The sequence below is a fragment of the Lycium barbarum genome, chromosome 9 (genome assembly GCF_019175385.1).
Source record: "Lycium barbarum isolate Lr01 chromosome 9, ASM1917538v2, whole genome shotgun sequence".
Lineage (NCBI taxonomy): Eukaryota > Viridiplantae > Streptophyta > Magnoliopsida > Solanales > Solanaceae > Lycium > Lycium barbarum.
Genome location: NC_083345.1, coordinates 27,731,285 through 27,748,234, shown reverse-complemented (window position 1 = coordinate 27,748,234; position 16,950 = coordinate 27,731,285). Strand labels below are relative to the sequence as shown.

General features: G+C 34.4%; 1 protein-coding gene across 1 annotated transcript; it reads left to right on the top strand.

The window, feature by feature from the left end:
- Positions 1-207: 207 nt before the first annotated feature.
- Positions 208-16,176, top strand: LOC132611804 (zinc finger BED domain-containing protein RICESLEEPER 2-like). The gene is made up of 5 exons (XM_060326173.1): positions 208-311; positions 890-2,280; positions 2,511-2,609; positions 15,916-16,019; positions 16,144-16,176. The coding sequence occupies exons 1-5, from the start codon at positions 208-210 to the stop codon at positions 16,174-16,176; spliced, it is 1,731 nt and encodes a 576-aa protein (XP_060182156.1).
- The last annotated feature ends 774 nt before the right edge of the window (positions 16,177-16,950 follow it).

Here is a 16,950-nt window from a genome sequence, read left to right as displayed (position 1 = left end):
TATTTGCTCTGTTTCTATTTTCAGTGTTGCTTCCACTACCATAATGTGTTTGTGTTGTATTTGGATTAACAAATTCTCTATTTTCCTGTGCTATGTGTATTTTCCGTTACTATTTGTTGTGCCGATCATATTTTGCCTGTTTTAATTTTGGTTGTTTATTGAAATTGTTTTTCTTATCACAGGGACTCAAAGTCTTAAACTCGTAGCATGGCTGAACGAAGTGATAAGGTGATAGGTGAAAGTGAGGCTTCAAATGCAGCTAGTCATGCTGAAATAACTCAGTCAACTAGTGCTAAAAAAAGGAGAAAAAGGTCTGTTGCTTGGGATCATTTTATAGAAGTTGAAACTTCCGAAGGTACGAAAGCAAAATGTAGCCATTGCTATAAGGTGTACTGTTTTAAGTCAAGAGATGGTACGTCGACTCTTCTTGGTCATTTGTTGACATGTCCTAAACTTCCTACTCCTGTTGATAAAAAACAATCAACCATAGGCTTTAAATCTATTCCGGGGGTAGTCAAGGTGACGTAGCTGTTGTCTCTTGGAAATTTGACCAAGAAGAGTGTAGGAAGGCTTTATGTCGTATGGTATTAGTCGATGATCTTCCTTTTAGCTTTGTCGAAAAAGAAGGTTTTAAAGAATTTATGAAAATGGCACAACCTCATTTTTGGATCCCTTCCCGTAGTGCTGTAACTAGGGACTGTTTTAATCTGTTTAATGAAGAAAGGCAAAAGTTGAGGAGGCATTTTATAGAAACAAAAAAGAGCATTTGTATTACCACTGACACATGAACTTCTATACAAAGAATCAATTACATGTGTATCACTGCCCATTGGATCAATAGTGATTGGAACATGTGCAAGAAAATACTTAATTTTTGTCCTATTATTAGCCATAAAGGTGAAGATATGGCAAATGGTATTAGTAGGTGCTTACGTGAGTGGGGGATAAATAAGATCTTTACTGTCACAGTTGATAATGCAAGCTCAAATTATGTGACAATAAAAGAATTGTCTAAGCAATTAACAAAAATGGGAACTAATTTGATGAACGGTAATCACCTTCACGTGAGGTGTATGGCTCATATCATGAATCTTGTCGTCCAGGATGGTTTAAAAGAATGCTCTTTGTCTATTGAACGTGTTAGACATGCAGTTAGATATGTTAGGCAGTCTCTTGCGAGGTTGAAAATATTTCAAGAAAGTTGTGATGATGAACAACTCAGTTGCAAAAAAACTTTATGTTTAGATGTTCCAACTAGGTGGAATTCCACCTATCTGATGTTGAGTAGGGCTGTTGAATTTGAGAATGCACTTTCAAATTATGCTTCCCGTGAAATTGGCCTGAGACATTATCTTGAAAATTCTTATGTTGAAATTGGAATCACTGTTGGTGAACTTTTCAGTAGTGATTGGGTCCATGTGAAAAGAATTACGAGATTTCTTGAGATATTTTATCTTCTTACTTTGAAAATATCTGGATCACGTTATGTTACGTCAAATATTCATTTTCTTGAAATGTGTACGGTTGCTGTTTATTTGAATCAATTGATGGCTAGGGAAGACACTGGTTTAAGCAATATGGCAAAAAAGATGAAAGAAAAATTTAATAAGTATTGGGGAGATCCAGCAAAAATGAACAAGATAATTTTTATTTCATGTATTTTGGATCCTCGTTACAAGCTTGAATCAGTTAGCTATGCACTTGTAAAGATGTTTGGGGAAAAAGGGTCATCTATACAAGCAGAAGTAAAGAAGTACATGACTTCAATATTTAGAGAGTATGTAAAATCCAGCTCAAAAGGCAGCATGCTTGTTGAATCTTCACCTTGCTCTTCACTGGACACTTCTACTTCCGGGCTTTCTAGCAGTCAAGTAAGTACCCAAAGTACAGGACTTTTAGAATCACTCATGAAAGATCTAAAGAGCTATAAAACAGCGAGTGGAGGTGTGGATGCTAGAACGGAGTTAGATAAATATTTTGGTGAAGAAACTGAGGATGACAGTAAAGAATTTAACATCCTAGACTGGTGGAAAATGAACTCAGCTAGATTTCCTATTCTTGCTAAGATGGCTCGTGATGTATTAGCTGTACCAGTTTCAAGTGTGGCATCTGAATCTGCGTTTAGTACTGGAGGACGTCTTCTTGATTCATTTAGGAGTTCATTGACTCCTAAATTAGTGCAAGCTCTAGTGTGTCTTCAAGATTGGCTTCGAAGTGAAAAATTAAAACAACTTGTTAGTGTTGAGGAAGATCTTGATAATCTCGAGCAGCTTGAACAAGGTAATAATACTTTTTGTTATATTTGTTGTATATTATTGTTGTAAATGGTTTATACTTATTACATGACTCATTATGATAATTTTCTCTTCAGATTTAGCCAGCGCTGGGAAAGACCCTACTGTAGTTGACATATAGTACAAGGTGACTTTCATAAGGTTCTGTTATCTTCTCGTTGTTTGTTTGAATGCACTTAAAATTTTACATATTAACAATTCTGTTTTTTATTGTAGGATACTTGCTGGTTGCTGCAATAGAAAAAGCACCAGCAGTTGTGCGAAAGAAGTTGTGCAAGGAAAAGCAAATATGCTATTGGATTATATTGTGCAAAAGTAGACTAACTAGATGTGAAAAAGAACTGATTAGTGATCTATTTGAGTGGCATAATATAGAACTTTATATTTTATGTTGTTTAATTGAATTTTGGTTCTTGTTAGTTCTTCCAACAATGTGATGCTCTACTGAGAATCTGATATTATACTGACTCTATATTCTAAATTGTGCTCACTTTGTTGACAGGTATTTTTACTTTGGTTGTTAGCTGATGCAACATCACTTGGTTCTACACTGTTTGTTTTGTTCTGTGCATAAAGAATTTCCCTTTGAACAGACCTTTAGCACTTGCACTCACTATGAGTTTCAATGGAGTTAGTGCAGCTTTATGCAACTTTGCTGCAGTTTCTACAACTAGCAAGTTCCCTATATATATATATATATATATATATATATATATATATATATATATATATATATATATATATATATATATATATCAGAAGAGAACTATCTTCCAGCATCCAACTACATGGGCTAGAAGCACATCTGTGAAAACTTCTCAAATGTGGCTTTCATTTTTGCACTTTCAATGAGCAATTATAGGCAATCCATAAAACATAGTGAGAATGTGTTGGGTCATTAATTTTAGTGTCGGGTCTTCTTTCACTTCTTTCATTTTCTCTTATATTTAGCCGATACACCGCCCGATAATTGCTAATCCGATACCGAACCAACCGATATCTTATAGGTTGGCTAGCGGATTAGTACTTTTAAAAGCCGATAACCGTTAAGCCGAACCGTTAAGCAAAATAATCTGTCTGATCCGCCCGATAGCCCAGAGCTTCCTTTTAATCTTTGTCTTCATTTAAAATAGGAATACCGAATAGGTCTCAGGGGTGATTTGCAAAAATAGGATTATTTGTTGTTCGTCATTTAATCTTCGCTTAATACATATGTAGCCTCTTAAACTTATCCAATTTTTTCATTGGACACCAACTAAGGACTATACGTATTGAACACCTCAACATTGCCAAAATATGCCTATTAGACACATATTGCTTACATGGCATGGTGTGTGTAACACACCAACTTTTAAGAGCGTGAAAGAGCTAAGTTTTTATTTGGCAAAAGTCATAGATAGCCCCCTAAACTTTGCCACATTTTCCTTTGGGCTACCTAAACCGAGGGTTGTATCTATTGGATACCTAAACCAGTCTAAATTTGATCATATTAGGTACTTTTTTCACCATAATCAGCAAAATTAAGAGAGTGTGATGCACTTGCTAATGACGTGGAAAAGTAGCGAATCAACCGAGTCCATGTACCATTTTGGGTCCCAAATCTGAATTAAAATATTATGAGAAAAAAATTAAGGGAAAAAAAGAAAATAAGAATCTAATTTCTGACCCTAGCCCCACATACTCAATCTTTCTTCCTCCTTTCTTCAACGTCGCCGTCCACCTATCGTCGTCCATCCACCTAAAGCCAATATTTTTATTTTCTTTGTTAGATCTGATTCTTTTGTTTAATTTTAGATATGATTTTCTTCTATCTAAAAGTGTGGTTCTATCTTCTATGGTTCGTATTCACTTAGCAAAGGTGGGGATAGTGAATCTCCATTTTTTTCGGCTACAAGGTGAAGGAAAAAAAAGGTGGGGATGGTGAATCTCCATTTTTTCCGGCTACAAGGTGAAGAAAAAAAATAGAACTTAAAAAGAACTATACTATAAAAGGAATGAATTAAAGGAAATTTGAAAAAAAAAAATAAGAGAGAGAAAAGAAGAATGGCGGAGATAGAGGGGAGTGGGGGATGGCAAAGAAGAGAACAAAACAGGAACGTACAGGCGGCTTGGGGGGGGGGGGAGACAGGTGGCTGGGGGAGGGGGGAAGACAGGTGGCTGGGGGAGGGGGGGAAGTGGGTTAGTTTTTTATTAATTTATCTGTTGAATTTTATTTAAAAGAGGTAAAATTTTAACCAAAAAAAAAAAAAGGATGAAGGGTTGTTCACGCGCTCAACAAAAGGTGGAATCAATTGTTGCGCCACATAGGCAAAAGTACCCAATAGGATCAATTTAGATTGGTTGAGATACCCAATAAGTACAACCCTCAGTTTAGATAGCCCAGAGAAAAATATGGTAAAGTTTAGGCTATCTATGACTTTTGCCTTTTTATTTTGTCTATTTTTCTTTTTCTGTCTCCTTCACCTTCTCTTTGCCAAAGCCATTTCATGCAACCACTCCACCACCAAAATTGCCACTGTCCACCAACCATATTCAACTGTCGCCCACCCGCCATAAAGACTACCGTGAACTCCTACTCCACCATTTTGAACCACCAATTAGATTTTTTGTCTAAAATAATGAATATTTGTAAGATCTTTTACGCTCCAATTGAAGGAATTACATCTAAATTACGAGTTAGAATATGTACTTGAACTCATCGGACAAGCACAACAATATCGATCGGAAATGAGTTCTCTTTCACCGGCTCCGTTTTAATGGATTTTACAGGACCATTTACCATTTCTCTGTAATATAAGAACAAGTAGTACACGGTAAAATACAATCACAACAAGAGGTTCTTTTCGGTTTGTGGCCATTGCAATGGCTATTCTTCCATCATTATATTTCTGTAGGTAAAGTAATTGAAATAAAACTCACAATTTTTTTTCTTTTTCTCCATCTATATGGGAAGAAAGAACACAAACGGAAGGCTTTTTTATGGAAAAAAGAAGACGATGGAAATAGTCGATGAAGAAGGTGGCGAAGAATGAGTGTTTTTTTTTTTTAACTTCCACGTGTCAGCTGTTGACTCGTCCTTTTTGCAATATCTAGCGTCTAAGAATCACGCTATTTGCCTTAGTGCACGATTGTATACGATGTATCTAATTGACACACTCTAACTTTGATTCACATGTTCAATAGGTACAGTTTTTAGTTTAAGTGTTCAAATGAAAAAATTAGACAAATTTAAGGGGCTGCATATGTATTAAGCCTTTAATCTTTGTCTTCATTTAAAAACTGTGTAAAAATGATTTTGATGTTGCACACTAGGAAGAACGAAAAATCACTCTTCAACAAGTTATGACATATATGTCATAACTTTTAGTATAATCTTCAATTTTCTATCTTGTAATTTAGTCACAAGCCTTGCTGGATTGACAGAATTTGTATTCACGAGTCATGACAGGCGTGTCAGAACTTTAGTTTCATTCTCATAACTTGTTAAATTGTTCACATGTCTTGCCTGATTAACAAAATTTGCTTGTGTTCAATTGTTCACAAGTTATGACGACAACTTTAGTACAATCTTCGTTCTTGTTAATTTTTTCACAACTTCTTATCGGATTGGTAAGACGTGCATGTGTTACAGTGTGATGGTTATTTTTGCACAAAAGTGGAGATAGAGTAGCAGGTACAAATTCAGCAGAACCCAAAAGCTCTAGTGCAAACCCTATATTGGTCTTTAAAACTAATCAAATTATTAATTTAGAACCTAGCAACTAAAAAAAAATCCAGAACTCATGAACTACAAATCCTGAATCAACCTTTGTTTTTGCACAAATTCCGTAAGAGCTTCTTTCATACACGTACTGCCCAACATAACAGTTTTCACCAGCGTAGCCCAAAGAAGAATTTCATTCACTGTAGCCAAACAATGTATAGGTAATGTATCTATATTGTATACATAGTGTATAACCATGTATATATTCTGTATGATTATGTATAATAGTGTAGATACACCAGCATCATCATACAACATATAAGCATTATGTAACAATGTATAAGAGATGTATATACGTTCATACACACTATTATATAATACTTATACATTATATAACCATGTATATATGTTGTATAATTATGTATAACAGTATAGATACACCTGTTATACACATTCATATTATAAAACACCATCCAACCACCAGTAAACCTCCATTTTAACACCATAATCACCACACACACGGAAAAAAAAAAAAAACAAGAAGAAGAAGATACAAGAAGTTCATTGGCTTGCAATTGATCCTTTTCGATTTTAGATTTGAACGTTCCCTCTCTGAGATGGAATTTACAAAATATCCATCCAGCCAATCATTTTTTATTTGAACTAAAAAGATCATGAATTTGAATTTGTAAACACAATAAAGAGGAGAAAAATGAAAGAAAGAGAGAGAAACATGGAGAAAGAAAGATAGAGGAAAGGGGATTTGCAGATATTTGCAAAGAAGAACAGAGAAGGTTGACTAAACAAGTGAATTGAGAATTGGAGACAAAATCACGTGGGAGAGAGAAAAGGGAGTGGTTCCAAATTTTTTAAAAAAAAACTGACTAATATGTTAATTGAAGTGAACCGATAACAATTGGGCCAATTTTAGTTAACTAGATGACCGAATAGTCTTATCCCATAAGAAAAAGATAATCGGGTTAAAAATTGTTAGTTAAATGGCCGAACATTTTTTTGCACGGATTGCCCTGGTCTTTAAATTTTGCCCCTCATATTTGTGGTCATTAAATTATGCCCCTCGTATTGCTGGTCTTTACTTTTTGTCCTTCGCATTGCAACTCTGAGCGTTCACGCAGAAATTATGAGGTTCTGAGTTCGAACCCCCGCTCAAGCATAAATTAAAAAAAAATGCAAGGCAAGGTTTGGGTCGCGTGTATGCCGGACCCGACATACACTTGTTAAGGAATTACCAAATTTATGCCGGACCCGGCATACTCATGCCTTATGGGCAGACTTGGCATAAGTATGCCGGGTCCGACATAACTTTGGTAATTCCTTAACAAGTTTATGCCGGTGGGGGCAAACTTTTAATGGGCAAACTATTATACTGGACGGGCATAAACTTGTGAAGGAATTACCAAAGTTATGCCGGACCCGGCATACTTATGCCAAGTCTGCCCATAAGGCATAAGTATGCCGGGTTCGGCATAACTTTGGTAATTCCTTCACAAGTGTATGCCGGTGGGGGCATAGCGAAATTTAAACTCTGCCTTGCGATTTTTTTAAAAAATTTTGACTGTGTGGGGGTTCGAACCTGGAACCCATGAGTTTTAGCCGAAGGACAAAATTTAAAGATTTCAAATATGAGGAGAAAAATTTAAAGACCACCCCAAAAGAAGGGCAATTCTGCGAATTGCCCATGGCCGAATGGAATGGACATTCGGCCATTATTTTCCAATTCCTTAAATGGAAATAAAGCTTAAATAGCGGCCCACGAAGTGTCATATTTGTGCAAAACTTTGGCATCATACTGAATAGGGCATTCCTATTTTGGGGATGGTCTTTAATTTTTGTCCCTCAAATTTGTGGTCTTTAATGCCTAGTATCATAAGGTTTGGGGTTCGAACCCCGGTTCAGTCAAAAAAAAAATCGCAAGGCAAAGTTTTGTATTAAAGTGAGGCCTGCAAGCAGAATTTTGCCTGCTTTAAGCATAGTTCAAACTCTATCTTAAGGTACAGTTTTGGTTCAAAATTCTGCCTTGCGAATTTTTTTATTTTTTTATTGAGCTGGAGTTCGAATCCAGAATCTCAAAATATTAAGCGAAGGACAAAAATTAAAGACCACCCCAAAAGAAAGAAGTCCGCGCAAAAAAATGTATTGAATAGGCACTGCCATCCAACCCGTTAATGAGCTTCAACGCCCTGCTTTACAGTGGTCCAAATAATTTGGGCTGTCTTATATAAATATATCTGGGCTTATGTTCAGAAGAAGATGCAGATCTGGACTGTCTTTTATAGCAGAAAATGTACTCTATAATTAAATGGGCTGAAGAACTGAAATGTGAGTTGGATGGAAGAGGGGCAATTCCCAGAATTGCCCTTCTTTTGGGGTCGTCTTTAAATTTTGCCCCTCATATTTGCGGTCTTTAAATTTTGCCCATCATATTTGTGGTCTTTAATTTTTGCCCTTAGCTTGGATACCTGAGGTTCTGGGTTCGCACCCGCTCAAGCATAAAATAAAAAAATAATTTCGCAAGGCAGGGCTGGAGGGAGTGTATGCCGGATCCGGCATAAAGTCCTTAAGGAAAAACTAAAGTTATGCCGGAGGGGGCATAACTTTTCCTCAAGGCATAGTTTAGTTATGCCTTATGGGCAAAACTTTTCCTTAAGGAACTATGCCTTATGGGCAGACTTTTAATTAAGGCATAACCAAAAGTATGCCTCATAAGGCAGAACTTTTCCTTAAGGCAAACTTTTAGTTATGCCTTAAGAAAAAGTTCCGCCTTATGGGGCATACTTTTAGTTATATTTTATGGGGCACACTTTTAGTTAACAAAAAGTATGCTCCATAAGGCGAAACTTTTCCTTAAGGCATAATTAAAAGTTTGCCTTGAAAACTAAATATGTATATATATGTCTCAAGGCAAAGTCTGCCCTCTCCGGCATAACTTTAGTTTTTCCTTAAGGATTGTATGCCGGATCCGGCATAAAGTCCTTAAGGAAAAACTAAAGTTATGCCGGAGGGGGCATAACTTTTCCTCAAGGCATAGTTTAGTTATGTCTTATGGGGCAAAACTTTTCGTTAAGGAACTATGCCTTATGGGACAGACTTTTAATTAAGGCATAACCAAAAGTATGCCTCATACGGCAGAACTTTTCCTTAAGGCAAACTTTTAGTTATGCCTTAAGGAAAAGTTTCACCTTATGGAGCATACTTTTAGTTATATTTTATGGGGCACACTTTTAGTTAAGGCATAACTAAAAGTATGCCCCATAAGGCGGAACTTTTCCTTAAGGCATAATTAAAAGTTTGCCTTGAAAAGTAAAATATATATATATGTCTCAAGGCAAAGTCTGCCCCCTCCGGCATAACTTTAGTTTTTCCTTAAGGATTGTATGCCGGATTCGGCATACACTCCCCCCAGCCCAGCCTTGCGAAATTATTTTTTTATTTTATGCCTGAGCAGGGGTTTGAACCCAGAACCTCAGGTATCCAAGCGAAGGGCAAAACTTAAAGAGCACAAATATGAGGGGCAAAATTTAAAGACCACCCCAAAAGAAGGGCAATCCGTGCAAAAAAAATGATGGAAGGGCATATCAAAATGGTTGTCACATGGGAAGAAATGATTTTATAACCCTTTACAATTTTTATTTAGTTTTATGTCATTTTATAAGAGATGTTCATTTTTACACATAAGAGATATGGAAAAAAAAAAACATAAGAGATCTGAAAAGATTATTTTCTTCTATTCAAATTGTAAGAGGGCAAGAGATCTCATTTACTCTGTCACATCTGTTTCAGTAACGAAAAACTGAATAAATCATAGTCCTATCATTACGTCTTGAAATTTAGCTTGTCATTATCATAAAATGAGTAAAATTGTGTAAATATAGTTCATAAATAGTTTCTGAATATTATATTTTATTTTAAAAAATAAAATTACCCAATGTTAGATTTAGCTCTAGATAATGTTGATCAAATTGATCTAACTATAAGCAAAAAGTGATAAATAATATCTGATGGAAAAAGGAGAACAATATAATGTTGGGTATGAAATAAGAATCTCCCGTGGAAAGTGCTTCCATAGAATAAGTGGGTTTCTGAAATATTTTCCAATGAGTTGAAAATATCTTTCAGGATATATTTATTTTAAAATTAATGGATAGCATCTGTTAAGTTGGGAAAATTTACCAAGAGATGCATCACACATCATCTTTGTCCGTGCATGCAATTTCCCTATACTAGATTTGATTAAAAGAAGGTTTTATACTTAGCCAAAATAAAATTTGGACCAGTTTAAATTTAAAACCAATCTGGAGAATCACTAGCCTAATTACGATTTTAAATTGTATTTAATCCACTTAATACTTTTAAGGTCAACTGAAGTAATATTGGAACCTCCTTTTTTTTCTTTTTACGACAACATACTTTTAGTAGTAATTGATTTTGATTATCTTTTTTGATACATCAGAACTTTATTTATAAATGGTTTGAGGCTTACAGTAAATAGTCTTCTCCAAATCCGAAAAAGGAAAAAAGAAACAGTAGAATGCGGTAAGATTTACAATTAGTCCATTAAAATTGCAACACTAATTCAAAGTAGAGTATGTGTCTTTTGACAAAGGAAAATTAAAGTCACTTTGTTGGTGTGGTCAGCAAGAGATAGACCAAGGATTTAAGTTAATGTGTCTGAAACTAAAACAACTTTAAATCTTTCAAAAATTCAAATTATATGTATAGTTGAAGGAAGGAAACAATCATTTCTTTCAAAGAAGGAAATAATTAAGCTGGCCGACACAAGTTGTGATTAGATAAGTCCCTACCATATATAGATCCAAATTCACATGAACTGAGGGACATATGTCCTTCATATTCTGTAATACTCAATGATATGTTGAGCTCGTGTAGCTCCAATTAGAGTTCAATAACTCAAAGTAATTGAAGTTGGAAATTCAAATTGACAAATGACACTTTTTTTCCCCATGCAATCCAAAACAGAAGAGGACTCGCACCTATGTGGTTTATAGGCTGTTTGGCCAAATTTTTAATATCAATTTATCTTGAAAATGTGTTTTTCGAAAAGATATTTGTACAGATAACAGTTTGCGATTAAATAATTAATTTTAAAAACATTACTGCCTTTATCGGAGTAGCAATTTGTGTTGACCAAAATTCTAAAAAGTGTTTTTAGGGAAAAGATACTTCTCTCGGCTCTAAAAAACAATTTTTTTAATTACTCAATAACACATTTTTAAAAAAGCTTCACCTCAAATCTTTAAAGTATGCATTTAAAAAATAAACACTTTTAACTTTTTAGAAGCTTGATCAAATAAGCTATTAGTAGTCAATGAACCACCCATATGTTTAAGCCTTTGATAATCGACAAAGGACTGATGTATAATACAGTATAATTTATGAGTTCAGCAAAATTCAGTAATTTTGACATAAATTTTATAATTGTATTAAGAAATTCACTTAATATATATATATATATATATATATATATATATATATAAATTACTTATCTTGAATCCAACAACTTCAACAACTTGTCATGTCCTAAAATTAGAACTTATTAAAATTCGGAATCCACATCTCATAATAAAGTTATCCGATAGAACTGCTCACGTACGTGCAAATGGGACTCGTACGATATCATTTTAAAAAAAATGAAAAAGAAGAAAAAGTGTTGGTGTTGTGCTTATTATAGGTCAAGCAAAAAGATGAAGTGCATCTGCATGGAGCAATAATGTCTTTTTACATGAGAGCATAAGGAAAAAAGAAGGAAGAAACAAGGACCCTTGCATGAGAGAATCTTGTAATAGAAGAACCCGTGAACCAAATATGGGCCCTTCTCCTCTTATTCTTTCCAGCCCATCAATATGATACTCCCTCCGTTCACTTTTACTTGTACACTATTTCCTTTATAAATTTTCATTTTTACTTTTCAATTTTCACATATTAAGGTAAGACAAAAAAAAAATTATGTTTTACCCTTCGCATTTATTACTCATTTCAAATCATTTTTCCAACTCCAATATAATTATACACCATTTAATAGGGGTGTTGTGGTAAAACACCTATCTTAATCATTGTTTCTTAAACAGCGTGAAAGTCAAAACGTGACAAGTAAAAGTGAACGGAGGGAGTATATGATAAGTATTCCCTCCGTCCAATTTAAGTGTCTTATTTTTATTTTTGGTTTGTCTAAAAAAAGAGTGTCTTTTTCTATATTTAGTAAGTTGATAATTCAAATATTCTATATGGCAAGTCTAAAATCACAAGATTCAAATAACATTTTAGTACATTACTCACATCTTTAATTTAGGACTACAGAATTCAAAAGATTTTTTTCATTCCTTAAACTTTATGTCAAGTTAAACTAAAACACTTAAATTGGGACAGAGGAAATAATTAATAGGTATGATATCTACCCCACCCCCACCTTTTGTGTATACCCAGTTGGAATCATAACCTCTTCAATATTTGTCAAAGTGCATACTGAGATATGGCAATCATAACTTCACAAGAGTACTTTTAACTCTTTAAAAAATCTCCTCACCCCATCTTCTTTGAGAACGGGGGGGGGGGATGAGGAAGAATATAAAAGTAGAAAATGTTCAAGCGGTCAAGGTGTAAATTTGCTCCTGAATCATATGAAATTATTTATTTGTGCTTCTTTTAATAGAAATCGCTCCCGTCGTTACCAAACTGGCCTACATTTGTCATCTTCCACTAACATAAAATGATTAGCGCCACAAATCACCTCATTTAAATCGAAGAATGACATAAATGATCATTTTGCATAATTCATAAGTATATTTGGATTTTTATCCAAAGAAAAGAAAGGCAAAACACATTAACTTGGAACTTCATCAATAATTCTGCCAATCTAGGAAATCATCATTTGCAGCAATACTATTTCTGGGGAATGCTAATTTCATGATTTAATTAATAGTGCTGCTTTGAAAATTCGAAGGATGAGGATGATCAAGACGGTTCATTATATTCCTACAGCAATTTTTGCTATTCGGGTTGGAATAAGAAAAAGGTTCAATAAAAAAAAGCAGAGACCTTAAAATTATTATATTACATGTTGACTCAATGTCAGTATATACTGTCTATACAGTATCTTTGATTCGAAATGTATATATAGTTGAATATTTTAAACTATGTATACTTATAACAGAGAGGAAAGTTGATTTATTAATTTAAGAAACTATGCATGCTTTTTACGAGGAGGATAAAATGAATAAAAAGACATGAAAAGACACAACATAAAAAGGAAAAAAAAAAGGCTTCATGAGTATATATCATTGGAAACAAGAAATTAAATAATAGAGAGAGAGAGTACTATAGTAAAGATTCTACAAATACCTTAATTTTCTCTCAAGAAATAATGATTCAAGAATGTGCAAGAAGGAATATTAATTACTGTTTCTTGATAGCTATGAGCGGATGAGCTTAAAAAAAGCATCTTATAAGCTGAAAATAGCTTATGAGCCCGTTTGGCTTAGCTTATAAGTTGCTGAAAACAACTTATAAGTTGTTTGAGTGTTTGACTGGCCAGCTTATAAGCCATTTTGTAATTAAAATAAGCCCAAAAGAATAATTGAGTCTGTTTGGCTTGGCTTAAAAAAAGTCTTATAGGCAAAAAAAAAAAACAAAAATTGGGGGGGGGGGGGGGGGGCAATTGGCGCGAATGCCCCTCTTTTGGGCTGGTCTGTAGATTTTGCCCCTCAAAATGGTGGTCTTTAATTATTGCCCTTCCGAGCAAAAGCAACATAGTAAAAAGACATTACTACCCCTAACCGTTACATATAAAAACAAATATCGTTATTCTCAAATCCTTCCCTTCTTTCATATCGTTAACCCAACCCAACTTCATTCCCAATTTTTCACATTATTCAAATCGTTGTTTCAAGCCAGATTTCTCAATTGATTTTGCGCCTACAACATCAGTAAAAGTTACAAATCTTATTTCAACTCAATTTAACAATTTTAGTGAGTTTAGATTGTTAATATTTGAAAAAAAAAATCATCTTCTACGACCTGATTATTAAGAAACAGATGACATACAGCTCAGATTGAACATTGCGCATGATAAAATTAATCAGCAAAATAGAATTGATTGCATTTATTGCTTTGTTCTGATTTTAATTATTTTATACCTTAATTAAATTAGTATACAATGCTTATTTACTTGAAATTGTAATTATAGTAAATTCAATTTAAATCAGGCAATGCTTTATTGATTTAAACTTGAATTAAGGCAAACTGTGTACAAATTTAGAACAAGTATGCCGGAGGAGGCAAAAGTTCAATTTACAAAAGAGTAGAGTATGCCGTTACCGGCAATGTTCTGAACCAATTTCATAACAAGTATGCCGGAGAAGGCAAAAGTTCTGGTTTATATAGAAGTATAAATTAGTCCAGTTGCGTCAATCCTCTAATTGGAATAACTGTTGCAGGCATTTGATTTAAATTGGATGAAGGTAGAGGAGGTTTTCATTTTTTTTTATTTTTTTTAAACAAAACAGTTACTGCATTATCATCAGCAAAACAAAAAGTGCTTATGCCGTAGGAGGCAAAAGTTCAATTTACAAAAGAGTAGTATGCCGTTACCGGTAATGTTCTGAACCAATTTCATAACAAGTATGCCGGAGAGGGCAAAAGTTCTGGTTTATATAGAAGTATAAATTAGTCCAGTTGCGTCAATCCTCTAATTGGAATAACTGTTGCAGGCATTTGATTTAAATTGGATGAAGGTAGAGGAGGTTTTCATTTTTTTTAACCAAAAACAGTTACTGCATTATCATCAGCAAAACAAAAAGTGCTTATGCCGGAGGAGGCAAAAGTTCAATTTACAAAAGAGTATAGTATGCCGTTACCGGCAATGTTCTGACCCAATTTCATAACAAGTATGTCAGAGAAGGCAAAAGTTCTGGTTTATATAGAAGTATAAATTAGTCCAGTTGCGTGAATCCTCTAATTGGAATAACTGTTGCAGGCATTTGATTTAAATTGGATGAAGGTAGAGGAGGTTTTCATTTTTTTTTTAACCAAATACAGTTACTGCATTATGTTAAGCAAAACAAAAAGTACTTATGCCGGAGGAGGCAAAAGTACAATTTACAAAGTAGTAGAGTATGCCGTTACAGGCAAAGTTCTGAACAAACTTCTGAACAAGTATGCCGGAGAAGACAATATTTCTGTTTAGAAGCCATTAAAGTAAAATTCTACAAACCTAAAGAAAGAAACTTACACTTCATTAACATACATTTAAATATATATATATATATATGTCCACAAAACAAACCAAAAGAAACTTACACTTCATTAACATACATTTAAATATATATATATATGTCCACAAAACATAAAATCCTAACTTCATAAGTACCAAACTACCATCATCAGTTCTAATTTCATGTGTACCCATTCCAAATTGCCCCATCATCAACTTGGCCAGTGTGATGGATTAACCTCTGCCTTACAAATCGTAATTCTCTTCGCAGATCATCATTTTCTCTACTTAGAGCACCGTAAAGAGCCCTCAGAAAATCTATGTCTCTTTTGATATCAACAATTTCATGAGTAATTTGCAAATTTGCAATGTTAGGATGGATTTGTTTATGAAGATGGGCATGTTCATGTGCTTGCCCGTGGCCACCATTAACATGTACAATATGTTGATTTTGGTTCATTTTGTATGTGATTATATCTGGTTTTCAGAAGTAAAGTGTTTTTTTTTTTCCTTCTTCCAAAAGTTGTGTTGGTTTATATAGAAGTATAAATTAGTCCATTTTAAATTGGAATAATTGTTGCATGGATTTGTTTTAAATTGGATAAAGACAAAGGAGGTTTTTCAGTTTCATGAAAATAACTGTTGCAATTTCATTGGAATAACTGTTGCAGAAACAATTACTCCGTTTTCGAAGAATGCTGGTAGCGGCACAACTTCTGTTTACAAAATGGTAGAGTATGCCGTTTCAGGCATACTTCATGACTTTACATACAAAGTCTGCTAGGAAGGCAGAACTTAAATTTTCAAAACTGACAACTTAAATACATTTCATTTTGTTATGTTAATATTTTTGCTTCGATGGATGGATGTTGTGTTTCTTAATTTTTTACTTTATGTAGGTTGTTGTAGAGGAACAATTGGGCGGTGAATAGCTTCGTGACGCCAATCATGAAGAATCCAACGTATCACCACCAAAAGGAGATATGCCTCAAAATCTAGAGCAAACTCAAGATGATGCTGCGGTGGTTGCTGATCATCTTGAACGAGATTTATCTCCTGCCAGAGATGATAGGACAGAAGAAGGTGATACGTTGGTGTCGCCCCATGATGATGAATCCATTGTATCTCAAGCTGAGGGAAATGCAACCGAAAATGTTGAGGCTGAATTGCCTTCGGTAAATTTACATTTATACTTTGTTGTTTTCTAAACCTAAGTTGCCTGGCACACTTTTCTGGTAGTTGACACTTTGTGTGTTCTTTTTTGTTTTGCTTATACAAATGATAGTTTTGCCCCTCCTGGCATAATCCCCCCTTTTATTGCAAACCCATGTTCTGCCTACTCCGGCATACTACCTTTTTCGCAAAGTTACATTTCTGCCTACACCGACATAATTTTACTTTTTGAAACTTAGCTCTTGCCCCTTCCGGCATACTTTCACATTTTGTTTTGCAAACTCATGTTCTGCCTCCTCCGGCATACTCATCTCTTTTGGAAAGGTATTTTCTGCCCACTCCGGCATACTTTTACTTTTTGAAACTTAAATCTTGCCCCTTCCGGCATACTTTTCCCTTTTTTAAGCATAAGGTTTGCCCCTTCCGGCATATTTTTCAAAACTTGTTGATAAATTTTCCTTTTTGTGAACCTAACTTCTGCCTGTTTTGACATAATTTTCAATCTTTTACCACTTGCAGAATTTGTTAATTTT

Bases quoted from the DNA above. Each gene is read 5' to 3' on its own strand.
- LOC132611804 (XM_060326173.1), top strand. From the start codon at position 208: ATGGCTGAACGAAGTGATAAGGTGATAGGTGAAAGTGAGGCTTCAAAT. The intron at 312-889 runs GTCTGTTGCTTG...TCCTATTATTAG, and splicing joins GCTAAAAAAAGGAGAAAAAG to CCATAAAGGTGAAGATATGG. The intron at 2,610-15,915 runs GTAGACTAACTA...TAACTGTTGCAG, and splicing joins TTGGATTATATTGTGCAAAA to AAACAATTACTCCGTTTTCG.